General features: G+C 41.3%; 1 protein-coding gene and 1 pseudogene across 2 annotated transcripts in view; both read right to left on the bottom strand.

The window, feature by feature from the left end:
• ADAM17 (ADAM metallopeptidase domain 17) overlaps window positions 1-13391 on the bottom strand; it is a 50663-nt gene that overhangs the window by 31174 nt on the left and 6098 nt on the right. The window contains exon 2 of the mRNA XM_079941480.1: window positions 8113-8245. Coding sequence (XP_079797606.1) covers window positions 8113-8245 — 133 coding nt within the window. The remainder of the gene's footprint in view (window positions 1-8112; window positions 8246-13391) is intronic.
• Window positions 3746-5154, bottom strand: LOC307196558 (ubiquitin-conjugating enzyme E2 Q1-like; annotated as a pseudogene). Its single transcript has 2 exons — window positions 5020-5154; window positions 3746-4927 (listed from the first exon to the last, which is right to left on the bottom strand). The product of its transcript is annotated as a ubiquitin-conjugating enzyme E2 Q1-like (transcript).

Genomic DNA, 13391 nt, shown 5'->3' with positions numbered 1-13391 from the left:
AAAACAGACTAGTTTCTTTAGTTGTAAGAACTTGGCAGACCAAAAGGAACTAAAAGTGGGGGGGGAAAAGATCCAAAGAGCTTATATATTCATCTTTTCTGGAGACTCGGAAAAATAAAGAAACACAACTGGATAGTTTAAGCTGGAGTTCTGCTTATCTTAAAAATTTAGGGAAGACTGATATTACTGGATACTTTATTGAACACCTACTCAGTGCTAGCTACTCTGTACGCTGTCTCCACCTCACACAGTAAAAACTGAGATTAATCAACATGCTCAAGTTTCCACAGCTGATAAACAGAGGAACTGAACACTGAACCTGGCTTTTACTTCAAACGCCTGCACTCCACTGCCTCCAGCAACCAGCTGCTCTTACTGCTGCACAAAATTAATAAATATGCTACTTTCCATGTTTAAAAGCAGCCATGCTTCTTTTCTCCTTCTAAGGAGAACTTACCTTGAAAAAAGTAATCCACAATTACCATGAGGAAAATAAGTATCAGGTATCCAACAAAGATATCAAAATACACACTCCAGTTCTTTAGTTGGTTTAAATACTTTTTTTTTTTTTTTTTTTTTGTGGTACGCAGGCTTCTCACTGTTGTGGCTTCTCCCTTTGCGGAGCACAGGCTCCGGACACACAGGCTCAGCGGCCATGGTTCACGGGCCCAGCCACTCCGCGGCATGTGGGATCCTCCCGGACCGGGGCACAAACCCGTGTCCCCTGCATCGGCAGGCGGACTCTCAACCACTGCGCCACCAGGGAAGCCCTAAATACTCTCTTGTACAAGTTTCATTCCTGACATAAAAACTGGACATGGTGAGCAAGAATTTTCAATGATCATTTACAAAATCCTTTCAATGTACCCAAGAACACCAAAGATAAAGATATGGTTTTTATCTCAGCCACAGGAACTAATTTTGTCAGCTATGGTGTTGAAAATATAAAATGTTACAGGTTTGGTAAATCGAAACTGCCAGGAAGAATCCAGAGTGGGACTATCTCCATGGCAACACTTTTTTTTTTTAACTTTTTGAGCATAACAAGGTAACTTCAGTTTGTTTGTGGTTTTTTTTAATGGTCATTGGGAAGGAGACACAATAGAACATAATCTCAGAAAACCTTGGAACATTTTCTCCTGCTACCTTAAAACGTACCTTCCCACACACAGTTATGATTTTTTTCCCGTCAGTCATGCTGAGAACTTTGAAAAGAAAAGCATCCCTCCTGGGAATTCCCAGTGGTTAGGACTCTGTGCTTTCACTGCCAAGGGCGTGGGTTCGATCCCTGGTTGGGGAACCAAGATCCTGCGAGCCGGGTGGCACGGCCAAAAACAAACACAAGAAAACAGAACAACCACCACCACCAAAAAGAGCATCCCTCTTCTGAATGCCTTATTAGTTAGTTTTAGACTCTCTAGGAGTCTCAATACTATTTTTGCTTAATGTTCTTTCCAGGAAAATCACTAGAATTGCACTCTTCATTTTCTACATTAATCTTCTATGTCGTAAAGAAAAGGACCAAGTGTTGGTAAAATTCCTGTTTCTTGAGTTTCCAATCTTCACCTTTGAGCTATAAAACCTCCAACAGGATATGTAAGTCAGAACTTACAGTTTACTTTATCCTTCCCAAATTATGTGAAATCGTGTACTTACAGACTTCCTTTAGCAATTTATCTTTCTGACTTTTAAGGATTTACAGTGACTACAAACTGGTGTTAATCAGTCTGAATTAACATTATTTTCGTATCTTTTTCTGGGGTATATACTGTAAAATGATCACCACAATAAGTCTAGTTAACATCCATCACCGCACATAGTTTTTTTTCTCGTGATGAGAACTTTTAAGATCTACTCTTTTAAGGTCTAACTTTCAAATATGTAGTATAGTATTATTAACTATAGTCACCATGCTATACATCATTACATCCTCATAACATGTATGTTATAACTGGAAGTCTGTACCTTGTATCTATTTTTTTATAGTGTTTTATTTATTTTTGGCTGCGTTGGGTCTTAGTTGCAGCACGCGGGCTCAGTAGTTGCGGTGCGCAGGCTCAGTTGCCCCGCAGCATGTGGGATCTTAGTTTCCCGACCAGGGATCAAACCTGCGTCCCCTGAAATGGAAGGTGGATTCTGAACCACTGGACCACCAGGTAAGTCCCCATCATATCTATTTTTAATGGTCCATTTAGCTGGGTATATATCTCTCTCCTTCCTTCCTCCCTTTCTTTGTGGCTACACTGGGTCTGCATTGCTGCACGCAGGCTTTCTCTAGCTGTGGCGAGCTGGGGCTACTCTTCGTTGCAGAGCACAGGCTTCTCATTGCGGTGGCTTCTCTTGTTGCAGAGCATGGGCTCTAGGCACGCGCGGGCTTCAGTAGTTGCGGCTTGCGGGCTCTAGAGCGCAGGCTCAGCAGTTGTGGTGCTCGGGCTCAATTGCTCTGCGGCATGTGGGATCTTCCCAGACCAGGGCTCGAACCCATGTCCCTTGCACTGGCAGACGGATTCTTAACCACTGTGACACCAGGGAAGTCCCCACTTTCATTTCTTTATCAGTTCTAGCCCTCTTCAAATATTTTGAGATATTTCACTTTTTGTTTGCTTGTTTGCTTTGTAACAACAGAATTTCATTTCTCGTGGTTCTGGAGGCTGGGAAGGCCAGGATCAGGGTGCTGGCAGATTCAGTGTCTGGTGAGAACCACTTCCTGGTTCAGAGACAGCTACCTTCTCACTGTGTCCTCACATGGCAGAAGGGATGAAGGAGTTCTCTGGGGCCTCTTTTATTTCATGTTTTATTTTATTTTATTTTTTGGCCACATGGCATATGGGATCTTAGCTCCCTGACTGGGGATCGAACCCACGCCCCCTGCAGTAGAAGTGTGGAATCTTAACCACTGGACCACCAGGCAAGTCCCTGGGGCCTCTTTTAAAAAGGCACTAATCTCATTCACGAGGGTTTCACCCTCATGACCTAATCACCTCCCAGAGGCCACGCCTCCTAACACCATTGCATTGGGGGTTAAGATTTCAACAGATGCATTTGTGGGGACACACACAGTCTACAGCAGTCATTTTCACAGTGGACCACCAGGTCAAAAGGGCATAAACACCCTCCAGTTTCTGTTTCTCCTGAGGCCTGGGAATTCATCTCTTCCTAGGTTCCTGTGTATATTTCTTTTCTTTTTTTATTGAAGTATAGTTTATTTACAATATTGTGTTAGTTTCAGGTACACAGCAAAGTGATTCAGTTATATACCTATATATATGTATACATCTATATTTTTTTCCCTATTCTTTTCCATTATAGTTTATTATAAGATATTGAATATAGTTCCCTGTGATACACATAAATCTTTTATTTTATATACAGTAGTGTGCATTCTGTAAATCCTATAATCCCAATTTATCCACCCCCTTCCCCTTTGGTAACCATAAGTTTGTTTTCTACGTCTGTGAGTCTGTTTCTGTTTTGCAAGTGAGTTCACTTGTACTAATTTTTAGATTCCACATATAAGTGATATATAACAGGTATAACTTTTTCCAAAAAAATTATAACATTATCAAAATAGTATTAAAATATTTGTATTCATTATTTTTTTTCAAATTAACAAACTGTAATTGTTTTCCCAAAGATACATTTTTTTTTCATATACACCCATCATACACTGTAACCCAAAAAAGCAGTGTACATGAAATAAGAGAAAATAAATGAAAAATCCTTACCAAAGCATAGGTAAGGAGGCTCTAGGCTGGAGCACAGCTGAGTTTCCAGCAATGTAAGGAGGCTCAAAAGTTTCTTTTAAGAATGCCTGCTAGCAAGGGCTCCAGCCAGGTGGTTGGTTGGTCTGTAAGTCAGTCTTGAGTACTTGAAACAGTTCTGTAGTTTTTGTTTTTTTTTCCTTAGCATTTAGAATAGCCATCATTGTCCTGCAATAGGCAGAGCTATTACGTCCAGGAAAAATGAGGGAGGGAACCACAGAGGCAGCATGAGATCCAAATACAGCATTCAAAGGTAATTGGTCCAGTGGTGCCTAGGGAAGGAGGAAGGGGATGGCACTCCCGGGTTAGCCATCTTCCTTCGGGGGTGTGTACTAGCCGTTTTCTTCATGGATCTGCACCAAGGACTTGTAGGACTGCTGTGCTCTTGTCAGGCTATACTGAGATTTGCTGGCTCCAAACTGCACTCGTGCTTTTCCCTTCACCAGTGTGGCACTGATCTGCATGGTCGCTGACTCTCTTCACTGCTCCAGCCCTGCTTGGTGAGAAGTTCCATGCAGATGGCACCTCCGCCCAGAACATACCCCCGGAGAGGACTGGAGACACAACCCTGACAAACGGCGCCTCAAAGGGAAAGTTATCTTTAAAAGAAAAGTTAAGTAGAATGAAGTCAGCTCCTTTTTTCTCTTTGAGGATCTGGAGATCGTTGTGCAAAGCGCTGTCCTGGTCAACTTTGAGGAGTCTGACATTCCAATCATACAGACTGTCATTCACGAGTTCGACTGCATAGTTTCCACCTCTGAAACTCTGTGATGGGTATATATCCCTGAGCTCCTTCATCAGCCGGCCAGTAGCCTGCACCGAGCCAGACACCGCACCATTTAAGGAATCTTGCCTCAGGTTCTTTTTAATTTTCTCTGGTATGGCCAAGTCTTCTTTTCCGATGCCGTCATCTTCAGACTTCTTGCCCTCAGCTGGCTCTTCTTCTTTCATTTCATAGTGATCAGCAGCCAAGTTAGGGTCATCGGACTCCACTGACCAGGTGGGGGCACAGCAGGGTACGACTCCATGATGTTGCAGTGGATGCAGACGGGATCCCCAGGCACTGACCCCCGTGGGGGGAGATGCGGTTCAGGCGCGGCCCCCTCACCCCGGCCCCTCCGGCCCCAGCCAGCAGGAACTCTCAGCTCAGCTCGTCCAGGCAGGCTCTGGCAAGGCGGAAGCGCTCGTGGCCGCAGTGAAAGGTGGACTCGGGCAGGGCCCCCGCCCCGGACCCACCCCCTGGGCCGCCCCCCGGTGCCACTCCCTGGCCCCCCGGCTGCTGCCCCTGCGGCTGCCCCTGCGACTGCGGCTGCCCCTGCGGCTGCGGCATCCTCCGCTCCGCTCCGGGGCCGGCGAGCTGGGAGCCTCCGGCCTCAGCCGCCACCGCCCTCATTACTTTAATAGTAATACTATTTCTTGATTTATAAAAAAAAGGGAATGTAACTTCTGGGTAAATTTCAAAGTTTTTTTTCCCCATAAGATTACTCTTTAACTCATCATACAATCTCTCAGTGTTTCCATGCTTTTTCAACCACTAATAATCACATCAAAATTTAATGTTATGATCTTAAATTATTTTGCTTTCGTCTACCATCTAAAAACAGAACATCTCATTTACCATCACCATCAAATAATGAGTGGCTTCATATAGGCAGTTCAGCCCTCTACAATTTGATCATTTCAAGTATCCCATTTTTTTTTTCTTTTAAGCTTCAATAACACAGTAGAACAGAAAAGAAAGGGTATGGGCTTTGGATTCTGACATACCTGACTCAAATCCCGCCTCCACCACCGACTTGCTGTTTGATCTCTGCCTTAACTTCTGAACCTAATTTATCTTCATCTATACGTGGAAGTAATACCAACTACTAACTGAAGGGTTTTGAGGGTTAAATGAAATAAACTACTTTAAAGTACCCGGTACTAAGTTCTCATATATTGTTAGATACATTTCCTGTTAAACATTTAAGATGAAAATTTAAATTATAAATTTCTCTGCTTCCTTACACAGAGGGAAGATAAGGAGATGTTGTTTAACATTTCCTTAATGAATCAATGGCATCTATGAAACACGAAAGAGAAGTATGTTAGGCTATGGCAGCGTCTGACCCTAGAGTAAGGATTCTACAGGCTACCTCAAGTCTAACTTCAAAAGAAACCCAGAAAACTAAACTTTGAGTTCTTATCATTTTAAAGTCTTCTCCCTTCCTCCTTTGCTCTTACTCATTTCTCGCTGCTACGTCTCCACTCCTTTGTCAAACTCTTCATCAGCATAGCAGAAATAACACAAGTTTTGGAAGTCAGACTTGTGTTCAAATCCTTTAACTTCCACTTTCTAGCTGAGTGACTTTGGGCAACCTACCTAACCTCTCTGAGCCTCAGTTTTTCTTTGCCTTCAAAAAGGGAGTAACAAAGACTTCTATGCAAAGTATGGTGAGAATTAGAGATAATATATGTAAAGTGCCTACTGAAGTAAATACCTGATAAACTATAGCTATTATTAATATCACCACTCTGCTCAAATTTGCTATAGGTGAAGCTAGATAACCTATACTGCAATATTTTGACATAAAATCCAACAAAAAGAAATCATTCAAAAATAATCTTCCCTGGTGGCTCAGTGGCTGAGAGTCCGCCTGCCGATGCAGGGGACACGGGTTCGTGCCACGGAGCGGCTGGGCCCGTGAGCCACGGCCGCTGAGCCTGCGCATCCGGAGCCTGTGCTCCGCAACGGTAAAGCCCACAACAGTGAGAGGCCCGCGTACCGCAAAAAACAAAATCAAAAACAAAAATAATCTAAGGATGATGGCAATAACTAGGAAAAATAAAAAGATATAGTAAAAATATTTGCATAAAATATCAGTAACACATGTGATGATGGATTCATTTCCTTAATACCAAGCACTACTACAATTCAGTAACCCAAAGGATAAACCCAACAGAAAAATGGTAAATGGATACGAAAAGGCAGACAGAAAAATAAGTTATAAACACATGAAAAGATGATCAATTTTACACAAAATTAAAATCAAAACATTTGTGAGGTACCATCCCCTTTCAGAGCAAGAAAAGTCAAAGGCTGATAAAACCTAGTATTGGCAAAAGGATAACAAGAAAGAGGTAAACTCACACACCGTTGCCAGAAGAATAAATTGGTCTAATGTCTTTAGGAGGAAACATGTCAACATCAATAAACATTTATAATATGTATACCCTTGATCCAGTACAGTAATTCACCTTTTAGGAATGTATCTTATAAAAATACCTAGATTGGGTAAATGTATAAAGATATTCACTGGAGCACTGTTTGTTACAGGAAAAAAAATCACTTTGATTAAACAGTATCCATCTGTATGGTACTAGTCAACAAACTGTCACAATTTTACGCAATAGGAACATTTATGCAGCTGAGATAAATCTATGTTATCTATATCACCTACATATATATAGATCTATATGCAAAAAATATGCATTAAAATCTTTTGGAAGTTTATACAGGAAACTTGCTGGGTCTGGGAAGTAAAAACTTCTCACACCCTCTATAGTTTTGTTTTGTTTTTTTGCCACGCCACACAGCATGCGGGATCTTAGTTCCCTGACCAGGGATCAAACCTGTGCCTCCTGCAGTGGAAGCGTGGAGTCTTAACCACTGGACTGCCAGGGAAGTCCCTCTTAGTTTGTTTTCTAAATCAGGTGCATATATTACTTCTATACATGTGTTGGAGAAGGCCTACCCTATGTGTAAAGAAAAAGGCCATTTATATGCTCCCAACGTTTGTTATTTGATATTAGTAAAGCTCCCTAAAAAGACTTTAGAAAGAGGCCTGTTATTATCTAACACATTTACATCTGCAAAACACGAGATATTAAAATTAATGCCCAAATAGACCACATCTATCAGTTTGTGCTATGACATAAGAGCAATTCAATGTGGAAAGAGACCCAGCTCACCACTAGGCTGTGGAGTCCTAAACAAATCCTTCATCTCTAAACCTCAGTGTCTTCATATATAAAATTAAGACAGTACTTAGTATAAGGTGGACAATTCTAAAGTAGCACAAAAGTATTATAATCATTCAATTAATTAAAATTCTTTGTTAGAATTCCAAAAAATAAATAAATATACCATCATTAATTCCTTTGGAATACACATCTACATTTTAAAAAATAGTCATTATATGAATTTTAGAATAAGCAATACACTATTATAAGAATCATGACAGACTATAATTATATTACAAATCTTTAAAATGTAACTTTCTAAGATTTAATTAGACACTCCAATTTTTCTGCTTTTACCACACCAAGTTCCTCATTGCCCCAACATTATTCTATGAATAATTCAAATTACCTTTTCAAGGCTGAAAAAATTAGTAGTGTTTCTAAGTGTGTTGAAGCCTGTAGATCCCTTTTTCTTACAGAGTGCTGTTGGATATTGGATAAAGAGAGGATATCGTAGTCTGAGAGCAAAGAATCAAGCTTTTCTGAAATAAAGGTAAAAAGGTTATTAACACCTAAACCTACTAATCCATTGTAATATCATTAAAATGAGAGTCAGACAACAAACTCTTCCTGATGTAATGCCCCAGCACGACCTACAAAATACTCTTACCAAACACACATACACATACATACACACACACACACACACACACACACACACACACACACACACACACACACCAGTTTTTAAGACAAAAAGGGATTAGAGGTTGCCAAATTAAATAACAACTTTAGGACGTAATCAGTCACACCTAAAATGTTCCATTCCTGCAAAACAAATGACCCAATTTCTCCAGGAAACAAATGGCATGAGAATGACGGGAGGCGTGGAGACAGAAGGGACTTAAGAATACAGCAAGCAAGCCAGTGTGTGAGCCATTTTGGATCCTAGGCCAAGCAAATCAGTTGTGGAAAGATATCTGTGACAATCAGGGAAATGTGAACATGAGTCCATGTTCATATTAGATGCTAATAATTTTGATATCTCAGAGAGTATCAGAGTATGCAGTGAACTAACTTCTAAATTCAAGGAATTTCTGGCTTGTATAGATAGAATTTTTAAGATCAAGCCTGCCAACTTGACCTGCCCACTGCCCACTTGGGCTACATCAATTCCTTATCAGTTGATGTACAGTAACAAAGAGCAACAAATGTATTAATGGCCTGAGGAAACCAAACTGGGAAAGTAAATCTTTTACAGAAAATCTTTTATAGAAAAACCACATATTCCAAATTAGAGAGCAAAGAAGTGGTAATATCCCTATCATTGTTGCCCTCAACAGACACAGCAGAATATCAATCCACTGGACAGCAGGAAGTATAAGTGGCAAGACCAAACCAATCCCTAGGAAAAGAAAAACATTAATTATTTTACCAGGCTGACTTGGAACCCAGGAAAAGCAAAGATGGACTGCCCCAAAGACAGAACAAGCACAAATAAGTTTTTATTTGGTATAGAGCAAGAGTAAACACTATAGAGTATATGCTACCCCCATAAGTCACTTTTTATCCACAGCAACTCAGCTGTCTCTCCCACAATCAGGAGGATTTTTGGAAGACAATTTTGACTTAAGTCAAAGACTTAGGTCTCTGTAAAAACTGTCTAAAAAGATTTGAGCTGATGCTTTCCTTTTCTCTCAACAAATATCACTGGAGAAGCAATGGTATTCAAAATCATTCCACTGGACTTAGAATGTCCTCAAAATATAGCAGCAGGAGCTTAAAATACAAGTGTGTTGCTACTGCAGTTAAATATGCTCACAAAACCATTTTTAAAAGAAAGAATCCACCCAATACTTTTCTCCGTCCTCTTCCCCTGAATATCCTCAATTGGCTCTTTCATCTGTTCATTCACTGCTGTGTGCCAGGCCCTGGTCTAAGTACTGAGATACAGCACTCAACACAGCCAAGTCCTTGCCTAAAGCAGCACTCATTTTAGTGGGAGAGACGGACAATGCAAAAGAAAATCCACGTCAGTGCCATGGTGTGAAAACAGGACAGCAGAGCGGCAGTGGGAAAGGCCAATTTATAGAGAGTGGTCAAAGAAGGAAAAAGGCCCCACTGCCACACAATACTCAAGCAAATGTGAAGAGACACACTACTATATGGTTAAAGCAATGTAATCAAAGTCCACTCAAGGCTCTAACTCAAGATAAGATTAAAGTGGTAGCAAATTTCACACTTGCTGGGTACCACCCATTTTCTGTTAACAAAAATTTCCTTTTAATTTTAATCCAGAGGAAAGCTGTTTCAGAAGGCATCAATCTCTTTTATGCCAATGGATGTTTATTGGTGATTTGGCCTTGCTAATTACAATGCTTCGAGGCACCAATGAAAAACCTTCAAGAAGCTTATCATTTATTCAACAATTTTTGAGTGTTTTGTTTCCCACAAGACACCATACTAGGTGTTCTATGTTATCTACACAAACACCTTGGGGTATTTTCCCCATTTTACAAATGAAGAAACAGACTCCGAGAGAATAGTATCGCAAAGCTAACGAAGCTCAGGACTAGGATTTTAACTGGGGCCTGTCTGGCTGAAAACCCCAAGCTTTATTGATTTCAACTTTTGAAACTGCTTAAAAAGAGCCTACCTCTTCCTGCACCTTCCACTTCTTGGCCTCCTACATTTTGACATGTCAATCAAACATGACCATGCCTCCCTCTGAATTCTGAAGCTTTTTGTTTACACCTTTTTTTCTGGCATTTTTTAGTTGTATTTGTCTTATCTCACAAATAGACTGTAAAATGGCCAAAAATGAGCTGTTTTAAAATCACAGTATTCTTACCTCACAACACCTGGCACAGAACCTTGCACAAAACAGCACTCGTTTGCTCAAATTCTCAATGCTGATAAAATCCTTTAGCTCTTCGACTTCCCTGATACAGGCTGGTACACAGACTCAGTTTCATTCAAGATCATAATCACTCCCACTGAGAAACTTAACCTCAATTCTTTAGTTTCACTGTCAACAAGAGAGGCCAGCTGTTCTCAAAGAGTGCTCGCTACAAGCAGTCACCACCTGGGAACTTGTTTCCCATCCCGGACCCCCTCGATGGGAAATTCCAGGTGCAGGGCCCAGCCATCTGTGTTTAACATGCCTTCCAGGTGATGTGGATGCACACTACTCCTGTTTGAGAACCACTGAACTAGGCTAAACTCAGGAAATAAAGTGAAGAAAAGGACCTTTAAGCACAAAGATGTTCACTGTTCAGCCTTGTATTAGTTTTAAGAAAACTGGAAACGCAGTAAATTAATACCTGGCAAATAGAGAAGTTATAGCATTTCCTAATGACCAAAAAAAAACCTGCAATCATTTAAAATGCTGTTAACAACAGGTTTTAAGAACATGAGGAAACACTTATAATATTAAATAAACAAAGGTAGATTTAAAAACTGTTCATACTGCATGACCTTAACTATGTATACAAATAGGGCTAGAAAAAAAATAAGAGCAAGATAGTAACATCTTTGGTTATCTTTTTTCTATAATAAGCACTTTTTAAATGCAGCTTGCTAAAGCACTTTAAAATACTTAATATGTTTCAATTGTAATTTACTCCTTTTAATAACGAGAGGTCTCAAATTGGACTTCTGGGAGCCATTACAAACAGTGTGGTAAATGCGCTCTCTTTGTCCAACACCCTGAGCTCCTGCTCTTGCAGGTAACCTCTCAGATGCTCAATATTTCACTGCACTTTACTTCCAAAATTCCAACCAACGGTAATCCAATTTTCTATAGCTTTTTCAACAGAATTTATATTTCCCCCCATCCATATCCAAAAATCTTAAGTATAAACCACTAAACTTCTTACAGTAGAGTTTATGACAGTTTATACTAGACAATGCTACAAAAACTACCTTCCTTATCAGCTCAGTGTATGGTCATACTCTCCTGTTTAGAAACGCCACAGTGGCTGCCCAGCATGCTCTACAATGAGAACACTTTCCTTGCTTCCTACAAGTTGCTGCAGCGATCATCCTAAACAACTGAGCTTTTCTCATTTCGGCTGCTACAAACACATATTAGAAAACAGACACTATTCAAAAGGTCAGGCTAGAGTACTGCATTATTTAGGATCCCCTCCCCAAAGCTCTCTGCTCTTCTCTGCCACGTGTTAGTTTCCCTCACTGGGCCTCCTCTGTCTGGTCCTCCTTAGGGACCCTACCCTTACTCACTGCTTTTTTAATCTCTTCCACCCCCACTCCCATCCCTCCTTTCTTGCAAACACATTCTGCACATATTTTCCCCTTTCCACCAGACCCCACCTATTCATTTATTCAACAAAAAGTTATTGAAAACCTCCTACCTTCCAAGCACTAGGGATATTAATGGAGAGAAGGAGAGATACATTTCCAATACTGCGACTTTGGGGGAAAGAGCATCACACAAAAAATCATTATAAAGTATGTCACAAACCAAGGGAGAGGAAATGGGAAGAATTTATAGAACACAGCAGGAGCTTGACCCCTGTCTGGCAAGCCAAGGATGCTTTTCCCAGGGAAACAGCACTGAAGTTAAGACCGAAAGGATGAGGAAGCAGCCAAGAGAACGAAAAGAAAGGACAGGGTTCTAAGTAGACGGCATACCTGTGCTGAGGTCCACAAGAAATACAGAACACAAAGCAAGAACTGAAAGCAAGTCAGTGAGGCTGGAGTACAGAACGGCACCGCGGACATGAAGAGGTGTGAGGCTGCAGAGGCAGGCAAAGGTCTGGTCATGGAGGGTCGTGGAACTAAATAAAGGATTTTTGACTTTGGATAAGGGCAACAGCTATAAATTAGAAATTTCTTCGTGACTGTGAAACCAAATGCCCCTAAAACCAAGTTCCCCTGCCAAGTTTGTGATTAGCCTCCCTATCTGAAGCTATATTCTCTTTCTTGACCTGACTCTGTTGCCCTCAGGATTGAAGAGTATCACATAAAAGGCGGGACTGAAACCAAGCAGGACCCTTCAGGGCCCTCCCAGATAAAAAAAAACTTTTTTTAAAATAAATTTATTTATTTTGGCTGCGTTGGGTCTTCATTGCTGCGCACGGGCTTTCTCTAGTTGCAGCGAGCGGGGGCTACTCTTCATTGCGGTGCGCAGGCTTCTCATTGCTGGGGCTTCTCTTGCTGCGGAGCACGAGCTCTAGGCGCACGGGCTTCAGTAGTTGTGGCTCACAGGCTCAGTAGTTGTGGCTCGTGGGCTCTAGAGCGCAGGCTGAGTAGTTGTGGTGCACGGGCTTAGCTGCTCTGCAGCATGTGGGATCTTCCCGGACCAGGGCTCAAACCCGTGTCCCCAGCATTGGAAGGCAGATTCTTAACCACTGGTCCACCAGGGAAGTCCCTATAAAAGCCCTTCTGTCCCCTGTTTCTGGTTTGTAGAAAAGGCTTTAGTCTCTTAGACCTTCCCCGAGTTCCAAAGAGCAGATTCAAGCAACTACTAATTAGAGAAGTGATGGAAGGCTGAAACAAAGGGAAAACGGTCAAGAAACAATAGAGAGTCCTAGTTCCTCCTCCAGGGATATACAGAACAATCTGACACAAATCTTTGAGTTGTTCTGCAGGAACTAAGACAGCCCCCTCCTTCCAAGTGGAGGATAGTGACTACAAGCTGACCACGAGCACACAGAATCCAGACTG

The sequence above is a fragment of the Stenella coeruleoalba genome, assembly GCF_951394435.1.
Source record: "Stenella coeruleoalba genome assembly, chromosome: 13".
Taxonomy (NCBI): Eukaryota; Metazoa; Chordata; class Mammalia; order Artiodactyla; family Delphinidae; genus Stenella; species Stenella coeruleoalba.
The sequence above is the reverse complement of the archived record's forward strand: the minus strand, read 5'-3'. Positions and strand labels throughout refer to the sequence as shown.